This window comes from Copadichromis virginalis, linkage group LG16, assembly GCF_057382275.1.
Source record: "Copadichromis virginalis isolate Kocher_CV1m ecotype Utaka linkage group LG16, C_Virginalis_male_GT1.1, whole genome shotgun sequence".
NCBI classification, from domain to species: Eukaryota; Metazoa; Chordata; class Actinopteri; order Cichliformes; family Cichlidae; genus Copadichromis; species Copadichromis virginalis.
Window position 1 is genome coordinate 27172955 of NC_140633.1, and position 15901 is coordinate 27188855.

The 15901-nt window shown below is 40.9% G+C and overlaps 1 protein-coding gene across 3 annotated transcripts in view; it reads right to left on the reverse strand.

Annotated features, from left to right (window-relative positions):
* LOC146690971 (hyccin 2) overlaps positions 1–15901 on the reverse strand; it is a 50872-nt gene that overhangs the window by 10832 nt on the left and 24139 nt on the right. For all 3 annotated transcript variants that reach the window (XM_085434207.1, XM_085434209.1, XM_085434208.1), the window contains exons 3-9: positions 13943–14024; positions 12186–12287; positions 10258–10437; positions 5997–6077; positions 3992–4107; positions 1331–1426; positions 499–615 (exon numbers count right to left, since the gene is read on the reverse strand). In XM_085434207.1, coding sequence (XP_085290333.1) covers positions 499–615; positions 1331–1426; positions 3992–4107; positions 5997–6077; positions 10258–10437; positions 12186–12287; positions 13943–13993 — 743 coding nt within the window. In that variant the 5' untranslated portion in view covers positions 13994–14024. The remainder of the gene's footprint in view (positions 1–498; positions 616–1330; positions 1427–3991; positions 4108–5996; positions 6078–10257; positions 10438–12185; positions 12288–13942; positions 14025–15901) is intronic.

Here is a 15901-nt window from a genome sequence, read left to right on the forward strand (position 1 = left end):
CACCATTCGCTCTGGCCTGTGCAGCTTCAGACTGCTCTCAGAGCAGTAAGGTGGTTGCAGCTCTGGAGGTAGATCGGGTCAGCTACTAATCAGAAGTCGAGTGTTTTTTGTTGGAAAAGGTCAACAGACATATGGGTTTGTTTACTAGTCAGAGGGTTAGTAGTTTGATCCCAGACTCCTCCAGTCAGCATAAAGAAATGCCTTTGGGCAAGAAACTGGACCCCAAACTGGACCTGATGCATTGATCCTTCATGAAAGTCAACCAAAACCGATTCTGGCAGTAGCGGGTAGCTAAAAAGCTCTAAAGCCAGCTCAAGACTAAAAATAGAGCTGAAAATAAGTGATAATGTTCCTTTATAACAACAGCATGTGTATATTGCATATATAACAAGTGATGATGCATGAAACTTGTTTCTGCAGCTGTGGAACTGCCAAAAAATCATAATATAATGAAATAAGCAAAAACCGAAACACTTTTCCTGCTTTAAAGACACGTACATGGCATGATACACTGCAGTCAGCATCTGCACCATGAACTCAGGGTCCAACAGCACTCGGTTGCAAGGTTCCCTCCAAAGCTTCTGCTGTTGCCGCGGGAAGCCGCATACACACAACCTGTGAATAGAGATTTTTACTGGTTAAACAACATCCCTTTAACCTCTGTGGAAAGCACACATCAGATAAGATGAGGCTAAATGGGAAGAACAACTAAAGGAAACATCAGACACTTCCTGAGGAAACACATCAAACACTGAGCGAGGGGAACAAAATCTTAACTTCTTGAGACTCATAGAAGGTTAGGCAAGGTCAGCCAGCAGGGCGCTCACGTCTTTACTGTGAGGCTAAACTGAAAGAGTGAGTGCTGTTCTCGTGCTCTGAAGTCTTCACAGTCACAGTTTGCCATCTGTCTAGACTAGACTGAGCTTGCTTCAGGCGTTGTCTGTCTGATCGGTCACAGTAGGCAGCGATTCATATCCTGAATCGTCTACATGCTGCGGTGGAATATTGTGAATTCCACATTGATCCTTTCTCCTTAGGGCGTCTCAGTGATTCCAAAATAGACAGATGGAGACAGGTATCCAGCAGTAAGGTTTTTGATTGGCCAAAAGCACAGTCAGTTCAACTCATTTCAAATAAAACTGCATTTATCAAATCCTCCTGCAAAGATGGCAGTCTGTACTGAGATATGGTTACACGGCCTATGAGGTGTTTTAATCCTAATTTCTGGAAAGCAGGTAATACAAAAAATGTGTCATTGCAGAGGCTGGTTATCACTTGGGTGGAGAAAATGCAAAACAAAAGAAGGTACACGCGTTTTTGTTTTTCTTACCGTGAGCTCATCCTACAGACTGACTGATAGGAAGAAAGGGGCATGTAGACCACAGCAGAGTTGTAGCAGAGCATGAGGAAACACAGCACCTCAAACCTGCAACCAAAAACACACTGTTAATCTAATCAACTTAGTCCAAAAAAAAAAAGTTGGGAAAAAAGGAAATATCACTTTTAATCAATATCATACCTTTAAAGTATGACACTTTCACTGAGAACAATTATGCAGCGTGGTTCAAGCAATTTATCAACTCTATGAAGTGTTAAACAGTCTGCTTGCCTAAGCACTTTTGTGCATTGTCAGCCAGTGTGCCGCTTGTAGGTGCATAGCCTTACATACTGCAGTAATCGCCCTTAAGCTCTCCACAGACTTCTTATCAATGATGCAGAATCAGTGACACTAAAGATTTAAGTCATCTTGAACTCATAGTGGATAGCATACTTGTTGCTGCGGGTTCACCCAGTAAAGAGATTATTGTTAAAATATTTGGCAAACCTACGCAACTCAGAAGCTTTGACAGAGAGGGGCCAAGATTATACTAGCTTCTGGGCACAAGCACGGACAGTTGTGTACAAATAGTTTCTCCTGAAGGACACATAAGTAGATGGTCCATTTCAATGTAGAGCAACATGGACACACACAACTGTCAGACACAAAACCTCACTTTACCCAGTGATGGCAAAATTTACATCACTAGGAGTCATGCATAAAACTAAAGAGGGTGGCGCTGTAGAACACACAGGTGAGATTTGGGTAGTATATGTACAAATTACTAATAAAGTCACTGAAAAGCAACTGTAGCATAAGTTCTGTGGGGGAAAGTGCTCTTCCTTCTAGAAGTTATGGCAAAGGCTGATCAGGCCCACATGTAAGCGTGACAAATGGAGCAGTTCTTATAATATATATAGCTTTTCTACTGTAATTGACCACTCAAGGCACTTTCATACAACTTGCCTCATTCACCCATTCATATGGGCACTTTTTATTTTCTTAAATGGAAGTGCTTTCTATCCAACTTTCACACATTCTTACGAGCAACTTGGAGCCCAAGGATGATTGGCACGCAGACTGGAACAGACAGGGGATCGAACCACCAACCTTTATAGGGGACCTGCTCTACCTCCTAAGCCACAGCCAACACAACAACACAGAAACTGTGAATTATTTAATACAAAAATTTCCATGACAACAACTCATCCGTGACCCTCTGTGTTGTGACAAAACTGTTTGATAGTTGTTTAAAAAAAATAGAGAGAGAGAATAAAAAGTTGGTGGTACTCAAATGGAATCGATACAGAACTCTCCCTTTGTTATTATTAGCCTTCAGCTTCCATATAGCATACTTTATTTCCTTAAGTGCATATTGAGGGAGGACAATGAGGAAGCCCTTGAATCTAAGTGGCCTAACTGAGTCTGTGTGCAAGGTGGATGTAAATTGCTTGGTGCTAGATCATCAGTAGCACTGAGCTGGCACCTCTCTGGAGCTTTGAGCCTTCTTCTCATAAACACTATCTCACGCCCAACTCAACAAATGGATTTCCAGATAAGCTAAGAGGCTTGGTCCTGCTGAAAACCATTCAGTATATTTATGATGCTCTGTGTTTATGGAAACCAGGGGGCCACCCTGCTCTGGAAAACACTAAAGATGATGAGTGTTATCTGTGCTTCCCCTAGATTATCTGCTATGGTGGTGTGACAAAATGTTAGCCCCCTTCCTTCCCCTGCCCGACCAAAATTACTCCAAGCGTGCATTGACGATTCAGTTAAACACAGAGTTCATGATTCAACAATAAGAAAGAAACTGGCAAAACTGGATTCCATTTCTGCCAGTTTCTTTCTTATCAAGGACAAAACCGCTGCTGACCAAAAAGAAGACAAAAGCTTGTCTCACTTTTGTCAAGAAACATCTTGATGATCCCCAAGACTTTTGTCCCATTAAATCTGGTATTTCAGGAAAGGAACATCATACCAACAGTGAAACATGGTAGTGGTAGTGTGATGGTTTGGGGCTGTTTTGCTGCCTCAGGACTTGGAAGACTTGCTGTGGTAAATGGAACCATGAATTTTGCTATCTAAGAAAACATCCTCAAGGAGAATGTCTGCCCATCTGTTCGGTTGTGCAGCAGGACAATGATCCAGAACACATTAGCAAGTCCACCTCTATGGCTTAAGAAAAACAAAATGAAGACTTTGGAGTAGCCTAATCAAAGTCCTGACCTGAATCTGATTGAGATACTGTGGCATGACCTTAAAAACGGTAGTTCATATGAAAAATCAGGAAGGGGGCAAATACTTTTTCACACCACTGTATATGTCACGGGCATTTATGTATATCTGCTCATTCTATTGCTTCATTTCTATGCAAAGATCACCATAGCAGCATAAAGTATTTTAGAGCCAAAAAAGCTTTCAGACCTGCCAAGTCTGGCCAGAGGAGGCTGGGCGAGCATCAAGGCTTACGATCTGATCATCTTAAAAAGGTTTTATAGATGGTGTACAATAAATAAAGTATTTTATTAATGAAAATAAATTAGTCAAAGTTTGATTCAGTATGGTGAGTTGCACCTTGAAAGACCTCTACCACTTCCCCCAATTGAACAAACAGGGATCTCAGTGTGTATAAACTACAGCTAAACATCTAATCTAAATCTAAATCAGTACCTGTTCTGCGCAGTGAAGGTCTCTCTCTGAGGATGGAGGCCGCTGTACACCACTCTGATCAGGTCATGTTGACAGAGCGCTCCCTCTGTCAGTGCCATTGACCCCAGGCTAGAAGGCTATAAAGAAAAACAGTTCATTAAACATTTCCCAGCTGTGGCACCTTTATAGCATGACAGTAAATGATAAATGGCCCTTTTCTTTGTTTAAATGGAAAACTATAACAAAACTTTGTGGAAACGTGTTGAGAAAAATGGAAGAACCAGACTAGGTTTACATGTCACAAAAACAAACTGTGGGGACAGTAGAGACAAAGTAATCCAGCTTGTTCATGGCCTGATGTCATAATTTTTGTTGTTTTGTTTCATTCTCTTTATTTTTATTATACAAAAGAAAGTAAGTCTTCACAAAAATTACCCGAGTTAAATTTGTTCATGTATTAGTTCATACATATCATGACAGAAAGCATGACTACTGAACAGTCGGTAAAGCCAATGACTCCTTATTTGACCATTTCATCAAATACGTCATATACTTAAATGGATCAAATCAACAAAACTTGTTCAAAAAGAATTGTTTTTGAATTCTCTTTAGCTAAAAACTCTGAAGGGCACCAGAAATCCTGCAATATTGTGGGGAAAAAAATTCTATAAACAGAGCACTTGTGCATTCATGATCTTGTCATCATACTGATCATAAGACAAGACAGCAGAATTTGCTGTGTGGATCTGCTGTGTAGTTTCGCTGACCAAAATCCAAAGCCTTCAACCTCAATTATACAACATGAATTAGCATGTCACGTGGCCTTAAGGATAGTTTTATATCCTCAGCAATGTGACTGCTATATGGTCTGACATGGTTTAACTTCCTATTTTAATCCTTGCCCTGTTACAGAGCTGATATCTCTAGGTTACCATAAGCACAGAGGATAAACTGAATAACCAAGGTGTATTTCGCTGTCCAGCACTGTGTCATTCCAGAGACAAGCTAAGGTATTCAGGTTAACAAACAAAGTCATCTTAAATCTTCATGTTGAAATAAAAAGAGGAAGAGGTAACGACCGAGTGCGTGGCCTCTTTGGCTATGTCCAAGTGAGGATGTGTCACAAGGCCATTTTATTCTGATGGTGTGCAGACCAAAAGTCACCTCTAAATTGAATTGATATTCTGTCCTAGGTATCTTGTGTGAGACTGAGCAGAGAAGGCGAGGCAGTGGCGCTGAGAAAAAACAAAAAGCAAGTGAGCGGAGTGTATGCTAATGCTGGAGGCCAAGGGATAAGGCCACGTGACGTGCAGAGCCGTACTACAGCTGAGGAAGCTTGTTGTGACTCTCACACACACACACACACACACACACACACACACACACACACACACACACACACACACACACACACCTCCATGCTTTCTTCACTCTCTCAGCATGGAGGATAGAGCCTTTCAAGCTTATAATTACAGCAATAAATCGCCCTCAGCACATGCTACACACTCAAGTCTCATCAACACTCGCACGCACAACTCAGAGACAAGCACCTACTGAGGGCTGTCACTCTGTGCTATGAGGAGTAAAAAAGGCTCTAAAATTTGGCTATGAGCTGCCAGTAAACAGTCGGTATGTCCTTTAAAACCTCTTGGTAATGGAATTCCAGGTCAAAGCAACAGTCAATACTGTGCCTGTTGTAGCAGACAGGTCAGCGTTTGCACGAAGCCAGCGTGACGGTGACAGCGACCAAAAGCGACTCAAACACAAAATGAACGAAAGTTGAAATGCTCTCATTTTAAAATCAAAGAAATCGACAAGTGCATAAATTGTTAAATCTTTTCTTATTAGATTTTTGAAAGACACAGATCTGGCAGAGAGGGACTAACACATACAGACAGCTAACTCCTCAAGGTGATGTTAATGAAAAAAAGACCTGCAGTGCTGGGATGTTGAGCTGCCACCTTCTAAATAGCCATTTAAGTAAGTCCTTCTGCAACTTGCAGAGTTGCAGTGAAGAGAGGCTTACCTCATGATATATCGATGGTTTGGAGAGAGATGGAATAGTGAAGGAAAGGAGCTTGCTGTTGCCATCTTTGTCCACGATTTCCTGCAAACCCAAAGAAACAGAGAAGGTGTGTTACTGAAGGAATGCAGGTTTGCATTTGAAACAATGATTCTGATACTGTGAGGTGGGCCTGCTCTGTGGGACATCCACAACCTTTTTTTTTTTTTTTTTTTTTTTTTTAAATCAGCTACAGAATTAGGTATAGCAAACAAAATTTGAAAACCACTAAGAATAGCCTTGTACACAGTTAGAAATAGCTTGATCTTTGTGGCATAGTGCAGTATCCTGCTGGAAGCAGCCATCAGAAGATGGGTACACTGTGGTAATAAAGAGATGGACAATGTCAGGAACAGAGATGGGCAGTAACGCGTTACTTGTAACGCGTTACTGTAATCTGATTACTTTTTTCAAGTAACGAGTAAAGTAAGGGATTACTATTGCAAAATCGGTAATTAGATTACCGTTACTTTCCCGTAGGAACGCTGCGTTACTGCGTTACCAAAACCGTGATTTTTTTTGCGAGAATGTCTCATGACAGTGACGTAAGCAAGTGCGACGTTGGTGACAGCAGCTGTGTGCAGATCAACAATGGATAATATATCGAGTGCGGGAGAGAGTATGAGCGTGCAGCGTTTAAAGTGTGGAAGTACTGACCTTACTTTGAGTTTGATTCCATAAAAAGTGACAAAAACATTAGCGTCCATCGTGCGTGGGAAGAAAACTTCTTTTTACAGCGAAAAAACCCCCTAAACTTCCGAGCAAGCACCGAGTAGCTACGACGTGATGGGAAACTCACAGAGACACTCGCGCGGATTCTTCAACTGACCGCAGCACACCTGCACCAGGGTAACCCTCCGCCTACCCTGCTCCTGCTTTACAGGTGAAAATAGAGCAAAAGGACCGCTGAGTCTTTGACTTTATTTATTTTCTGCTGTGTTTTACTTGCATCTGTTTGAAAGAGTGAGTGAAAACACAAAAAATATTTTATTTTATGTGCTGGAATGTGTAGAAAATAGGTTTAAATGTTAAACTAATTTATTCAAGTCAGAGAATGTTGCATATAATTAAATGTTTTGCTTGATGCATAAAGTTAAAAGATTAAAACTGATAAAACAAGTTTTAAAAAGAGACTTTTCCATTTGATTACATTTTGTATGATGGATTATGTAGAAAAAGTAGAATTGGGCTGAAAGATCTATCACTTTATCACCTCTTCAGGTTGTAAATCGTGTTTTTAAAAAGTAACTAAGTAACTAAGTAACTAAGTAATTAATTACTTTTGAAAATAAGTAATCAGTAAAGTAACGGGATTACTTTTTTGGGGGAGTAATCAGTAATTAGTTACTGATTACTTTTTTCAAGTAACTTGACCAACACTGGTCAGGAAAGCCAACAAGGTCCAAACTGTGCCAAAAAATATCTTCCACTCTATTACACTAGCAGCAGCCTTAATACAAGACAGGTGGATCCCTGCTTTTCATGTCGTTTACTCTAAACTCTGGCCCTACAGTCTGAATGTTGCAGCAGAAATCAAGACTTATCAGACCTGGCAACATTTTTCCAGTCTTCTATTGTCCAGTTCTGGTGAATTGTAGCCTCAGTCCGTTCTTAGTGGAGACAGAACGGACACCTAGTGTGAATGCCTGCTGTTGCAGTCCATCTGTTTCAATGTTCAACATGTTGCATGTTCAGAGATGCTTCTCTGCATACCTTTCTTTTAATGAGTGGTTATTTGAGTTTGTGTTGCTTTCATGTCATTCTGAAGCAACCTACAATGCCGGTCACTGCATAGTTTCTCTTTTTCTGAGCATGTAAACACTAGAGATGGTTGGTTGGGAAAATCCCAGCTGTTTCTGCAATACTCAGACCAGCCGTATGACATCAAAAACGCCAAAAGTGTCACATTCAGAGTCACTTAAATCACATTGTTCCACATCCTGGAACAATGTGATTTAAGCACATTTAAGCAGGTCATCTTCATCATTTCTACATGCCCAAACGCTGCCATGTGATTGGCTGATTAGATATTTGTAAGCAACTGAACATGTGTACTTAAAGAAGAGGCTGATGAGTGTATATTAAGCTTGTAAATGTGATTTTTTTCCCTCTGTGGTGGTTAAGGTGCAAACATTTAGCAGTACTGTTGTAGAACCGCCTATCACGCACGCGGTTAAGCCTGGTGTTCGTCTATTCTGCTGGCAGATTAAATGTCACTGCCAGAACCGGTGCCACTCAATTCCAATTTCACACTGCGATGGGTTGCACAAAGATTAACGCTTCTCTGAGAATGATGCCATTTCTACAAGTAATACCTGATTATCTGTGTTCCTGATATATATTAAAAAGAGGAAAAAATAAACATTTACGGATGTACATGAGAACATTTGTGAAACTTTCTCATTTCCCAGATTTATCCTGAAATTCAATTATGAGCAACTCAATAGGACTCAAGTGGCTATTACATGTGAGCATGACGGACACTGTTAACAGAATGAGTAAAGTTGAGACAACTTTTCTTGTTTCAGTTTGATCTCTCCCCCCATCCCCCTTACACTAATCAAAGTGGTGAGCTTTTCTGGTTTTTCAGACAATCTTTCTTATCTGCACTTCTCCTTGAATTTGTTGTTGATTCATGCCTTGGTGTGCCCTTCACTGGGTAACAGTACATCTCTGAATATCTGCGGCGACTGCTGAAAGCAAGGCTGTTTATCAAGGAGAAGTCATCGCTGAAGACAGGCAAGATGTCAATGAGCACGAGCAGTATGTACCTATGCGTGTGTGTGTAGGGTGAGTGGTATAGACTGAGGGATGAATTATGCATGGATATACCCTTAGCTCTGCTGGCTGTCATGGAGCTCTTTCTATTGATATCTCAAGCTCTTAGCACATTTCCCCAGGGGTGTTTCCTGGTGATGCAATCTATCTGCGCTCGTCCCATTATCCAGGGTTTTCCCTGTAGGTCGTCTTTCAAGTCAACAGACGTTCAACCTTAACAATGTTTCACTTGTATTAGATCTAAAACACCTGTGATTTCCATTTAAAAAATGCACTTTCCCACATTCTTATCCAGGGATAGCTCAGTAGGTAGAGTGGTGGCCCCATGATCGGAAGGTCGGGGGTTCGACTCCACTGAACGGCTACCCTGAGGTACCCCTGAGCAAGGTACCGTCCCTACACACTGCTCCTCGGGCGCTGCACTGGTGGCTGCCCACTGTTTCACTGGGTGAATGGGTTAAATGCAGAGGAACTATTTCCCTATGGGGACTAACACGCACACTTTACTTTACACTTTATCCATTTAAATGCATCTTAAGAATTGTAAAGGCTCAAAATAATGCAACGACCTATATTCATCCATATAACCCTATAGCAGTCTAGTCACACCTCACAAATTAACTTCTGCCAACGAGGTTATGGGTTAGGAGGATTACTTGAAACCTTAAGTCTGGATCAATCAACTTTTGACTACTGTGAGACAAAGTGTTGATGTTCTCACAACTACAAACTATTACAATCAGATTCATGCTTGGCATGGTGGGGAAGCTTTAGCTTTGGCAGAGATATCCCTTTATGGATGATGATGTTGTAAGAGCAGTCGTCAAACTAGAACCAGGACACCTAATAAGCAGTACTCAAAACTGAGGAGGAAAAAAAGCTCAGCAGCAAACAGAAGATACTGGTTATGTTTGCAGGGTAAGCAGTTGACAGATCATGTGAAGGGTTTAACAGTGTGAAACTGGACACTGCAGCCACCCTTGCTCCATATTTCAGAATGAGTCTGTCCCTGATTCTGAATTTTGACAGTCAAATCACATTTGGCAGTTCACTGTGAAGATTTGAATAGTCGTTGCTTGTTTGTTTTTACTGTCGGGATACCACATGGATTTGTTGAATTAATGATCCAGGGAGCATTTCAACATTTCGGTTTTTTAAAAAAGTCCTTTAAGGCTAAATTGTATTTAACTTTTAACAATTTGCAAATGAGCCTTAAACAAATGAAACAAAACAAAGATATTAGCATTGCCTGCTAAAAACAAAATAACTGAAATCTCTGTTCAAGTTACTTCACGGCTGATTGCAGGAACTCTACTGGTATGCACTGCAACACTTTATGGTGGACCTGGTTATCCACAAGGTCGCGTTTAAGGCTCAGCCAGTAACAAGACCATCGCTCTGCATCGGGCATACTACTGTAACCAGACCCAGAAAGGTGAACACCTACCAAGTTATAAATGCCCAGAAGCAGGGCCTCGATGCAGCCATTGCTCTGACGATCCCTGCTGGCAGTGATGCGCAGATAAACCCACACCAGCTCGGGCAGGAACTGCAGGGTGAAGCGTCGCAAGCGGTCTTCGGAGCTCCGGTACAGCTCGAACAGCTGGTGGCACACAGGCTCCAAGAGCTGGATCACAGATGGAAACAAGAAAATGCAAATTAACAAATTAACACGAGGTCTGACACCTTACTGGAATTTACACCATGCTTGTTAGGCTCTCCCAATAAGGCAGTAAACAAAACTAAATATGGAAACTGAACTGTATTTTTCTGTATATAAAATGTTTAATCCATTTATATTTAACCCCAATATCATAAAAACCAATAAAAGCTGTCATTAATACCGTTAACACAAAACAAAAACAGTTTATAGAACATCTAAAATGGTCCTCTTTATTTTTGTTATACGGGGGTGTATTTTTAAGCTCCTGGATGCTCATATTAAGCATAGCCAAGTTTCATCAATGAGGTAGTTTCTTCCACTGGCTCCGTATAATGCTGATGAGAGACAGTATCCTTCTCCACCTGCTGTTCAAACCTTCTGTCTACGAGGAACAGCCAGTAAGATAAAAGCTAGCTTCAAGGGAGGGTGGCTTTAAAGGAAGAGGAGCTAAAACAGCTCGTTTCAGAGAAAGAATGAACTGCTGGGATGCACCAATGCCTGGTATAAGATATAAAGACCTATAGAGTTAAAAATGAGCATAATAGGTCCACTTTAAGATAATTAAATTCATGGAAATGTATGTCTAGGTTAATATTAAAGAACAATAGGTTCAGGATGACTGCTATAAACTGCTATAAACTATTACCTCCCATTAGCCTCAGCAGCAGCCTTTTTAATAGCCTGCAGAAATGGACTCACATAGCTCTCGTTTCAAAACATGAACGAACGCCATTGTAAACGTAACACGACAGAATGGACAGATGGAGGGAGAGTCTCGCTTCCAGTTGATAGTGCGAGATGCATAGAAGCAGAGGGGATAATTCACTACAACGAAAGCCTCGGCAGATGTAGTGTCAGGGGAGGCCAGCTGAGCCACAGCGTTTATACAGTCCAGGGGTCAGTGTGAGTGAATGCCCACACAGCACGACTGTGTAAGTGTGTTGTACATGGCTGACTGGGGAAAAAGGCGGCAAAGAACTTGGCAAGGCATTTGCCCTTCATGTCCTCAGCTTGACAACAAAAAACAACAGCAACAAAAAAACATGCAAAATTCAAGCACATTACACTCTCCCCTACTTTATCTCTCACACACAGACATGCATGCACTCCTCAATCACTTGTGTCATCATTAATGGGATTGTGCAGCCAGACTGACAGCACTAATGGAAGTTAGATCCCTAGTTGCTTGACACTCAAATTCGACCGTGAAATCGAGGTGAAAACGGGGCCAGAAAGAACTGGAGGCACCAAGTGTGTCATTAGAGCCAAATTAAAGTCCTCTCTCATTGAGTACCTCAGACCTTTGCTTAGAAACTGTGTCATTAGGTCCCTTTAAAGTACAAAACACCGGTCTAGCTGTGCAGGTGCAAGAAACATCTGCTTAGTAAGAAAAAGATATTGAGGTGCTTGGGCACTGCGGTGACTGTGTCTTTTCCAGCTTTGGCTGCGGACGCTTTAGTTTGTTAGGCAAAGCACTGCATACAGGGAACACAGTGTACCGTCTCACAGGCAACGCAGACGGCACCGCCATTGTGCCTTCCATCATACACAACAGCAGAGTGTGTTGCGGTGTGCATGTACGCCCTGCAGACACGGCTGTGTGTCAAGTTTTTTTGCTCAGTGCCAACAGAAACAACATCATGACTCACAAGCAGCACATTTCCTTGAGCTAAAAACCATCCGTCTGCATGTGCGCGTCCTCCGTGTATTACCTCGTTGTTGGGGTCCTGGATGACTCTGTAGAGAGCTGGGACCAAGGACTTCTTTAGATGAAGGCTGCCGGCGTAGCTGGGGATGTGGGTTTCTGGTAAGGACTAAAGCAAGGAGACACAAAGGACTGTTGAGTGATGCAAACAACTTCTACGTCTAGCCACAAAACTAGAGAACAAGTAAAGACTGTGTGTAATTCTACATCCTGTATTCAATTGTTTCACAGCACACAGTGACTTAACTGTGTGTCAGCATGCTGTGACATGTAAGAAGTCCCTTGATTAAAAATGGAAGCATCAAAAAAAGACTTGAAAAGATTGACTTCCCCAGTCGATGAGTTTGACAATGTGGTAGGTGAAGTAAGAAAAGAAAACTTTTAGGAAAGCATAGCTTTTTGATAAAATAACTCTGAACCTAACAGATTGATGATGTCTGACATCCTCAGAACATCCTGGGGTGAAATCCTTCAAATGGTCAAGATCGTGTTTTGTAGATGACAGACGGCAGCTATAGCCTCTCAGCGTGAGAGTATGATCATTTTGAGGGCAGAACACAATGTGCCTGGTCTGCACCACCATGAGTCATACCATTCTATTCTCATCTTTCCTCCTTTCTCTAGTTTTCTGCTGTCTTTTTCCATTCCTCTTAATGTACTGCACATTATTTCCTTCTTTTTAGCTCGTCATCACCTTTGCACTTTTCTGTTTTGTAAATGTGCTGAACAGACTTTTGCATCAGATTTATGATTGCTAAGGTGACAGAAACTTTGTGGCCGTGTCATAACGGTTTAATGCACTGTACAAACCACAGTGCTTAAAGGAACCCATTCCTTCTTCACAGAATGAGAAAGAAAAGTGACATAAACACTTTTTTAAACTAGTCTGGAACACCAAGAGTGAAGCAACATTTATTATTAATTAATTACAGTCAACTAACTACTTCAACTGAAACACTACAAATACCAAAAAAATAATGAGACGCTTGCTAGCCTGCTATTGTAGTCTTTAGCCTTTTAGATTTGCTATTTGTATTGTTAAAAAAAAAAAAAAAAATCAATTGTTGAGATAATATTAGCCTTTTGTCACTAATAGCTGACAATGCAGCTGAGCTTAAATCTATACTGGAAATGACAAGCGGCACTGTGCAATACATTGAGAAACCGCAAACACAGAAAAACTATTGTTAGCGCTTCACAATTAATGAGTATGTGAAATTGCTTTCAGTATCTACTAGCATTTACAAGAACATGAGGACATGAGGCTGGAACAGCAACTCTTGCACTGTTCTTATATAAAAGCTAACTGATTACTGAAAGCTGAATAATCCCATAATTTATATGCATCAAAAAAAAAAAAAAAAAAAGGAAAATAAAAATGTATGTGAAAACATGATGAAGCAGATATAAGCAGCTACTTTGCTTGTGAGTTCAAAGAACAAACTATGCACAGTACATTTTGTGTAGTACAGAGAGGTTATGCTGATTAAACACAGCTGACGATAGGCCCGAGTTGACCTAAGCTAGCCACTGTTCTTGCTAGCGTTCACTACATTTAATTAGAATTTACAAAGGACTGAAATGTTAACGAGATGACAGATGCACACAGTTTTTACTCTCAACACTCTTCGCCACAGCTGTTACACACACAGTACGCAGTTCCTCTCTCGAAAAAAAAAAAGAGAGAGAAAAAAAAATAGCCTCCAGGAGTAGATTTCATAGTTATGACTCATGAATGAGAGTAGCGCAATCGAGGGCCTTTACCTTGAATTCTGAGAGCCATTCTTCGACAACACTGCGTTCTGAGCCCAGCATCTTCCTCAGAGACACCCCCCCCTTTGGCTGCCTGGTGGACAAACAGAGGCAGAGGAAGGTGGTGGGTACAGTAATGGGAAGGGAGAAAGGAAAACACAGGAGGAGAATGAAGACAGCAATGTCAATTTTATTTACAAGGAACCTTTCATTACACATAACCTCAAGGTGCTTACTAAAGAAGATAACATAAAAAAAAATATGTAGTTTACAATGTCTTAAGGCAATAAACAACACAACAAAACTTCCCAAAGATTTCAAATACAGAACAGGCAAGTGTATGTACTCCACATAAGTATGAAAATATCCAAGCTGTGACTAAGCCCAATAAAAACCAGGCTTAGTAAAAGCTGTGCTTGGTTCTTTTTGGGCTTCCTTATTAAACAAAGTCCCATCTGTTTCTCGATAACAGCTAACATTTAGATTTAGATTTTTCAGTGATAATGAAGGTCAAAAACAAAAGCTCTTTCAGGCAACTCATGTTCATATGTATTTAATAGGACATTTGTATTTTTCACTAGAAAATGAATGTCATTTTTTTCTGGAAGTGTTACCACATAACCAGCTTCTAACCAGGTTAAATCTTCAGTGTAACCTAAATCGGCCAGATAAAAAGAGAGCTACTTTAATGACACGGAACTCTTCATTTAAGCTCAACATAACTAACCAACTAGTTGTGTACTACACACTGGTGATTTTCCTTTGGTGTCAGGTCAAAAGCTCTCTGGTGTGTGCCAACATTTGATTTTATATGCAGGGGGGGGAGGAAAAAAAAAAAAAAAAAAAAAAAACTCTGTACAGTGCAAAGGCAGTACCCCAGAAACCATTTACCTTGGCCTGTGATTATAACCCAGCAACAGCAAAAAAAAAAAAATCATTCTGAAAGACAACATTAAATCTCATGGGTTTTGAAATAAACAATCAAACATGAAACACAGTGATGCTAAGTGCACATCAGTTCCAGTTAACACAAGCGGCAACATATAAAATCAGCAGCATGCTGTTCTTATCCTCATTACAATGTTATGTAACAAGTCAGCTCGGAGCCAGTACCTGTCACTGCAAACATGAACCACCACAGGAATTCTTTTGAGCTTTCACTCTACAATTCAAATCATAGATGACGAGCTCATGTCTTCTTTCATATATTTGTAACGTCAAAGAACGTCACAGAGCAGAACGATATGGTGGTTAAAAATGGCGAGGGTTTTTAACATTTACAAACAGGACATTTTCTAGCTTGTAATTCATAAAGAGAAATGAGTAATGGGATAGCATCTTCGGCTTCGGCCGCACAGTTATCCTTGGTTCTCTTCTCCATTTCCAGCAGCTAAAATTAACTTCAGCAAACTGTGCAAAGCCATTTCTCCTACAGAACTCACCCCATGGAAAATATATTCTCATTATTTATCCCGTGAAAAGATTTGCTATGAACGAGACGTGTGTCTCAGCAAGGGAGAGGAACTGTGTGTGTGTGTGTGTGTGTGTGTGGATTGGCTGAGTGAGAGGTGGTGAACAGTCACAGGCAGTGACAGTTTGGATACACACTGAAGGTGATGTTGCATGGACCCAGTGTGCCAAGCTGCCACAGTGACAGAAATAAACAATACTTATGTAACAGCAGATGCACTCTGCAGCTTAAAATCAAGGCCATCCTCTCTCTTGATTTGACACCAATGCCCTTCACCAAAGACTACCAGGATTAATTTACCATCACTAACCTTTAGGAAAGCTACTAAGGCTACGTTCACACTGCAGGTCCTAAAGCTCGATTCCGATTTTTTGATCAAATCCGATTTTTTGGTCTGCTTGTTCACACTACAAATAATCTGCAGATTATACAATACAAATAAAATGTTCACGTTTCTCCAACGCTGTCTCCCCAGTTTCACTAACATCTACACGGGATGG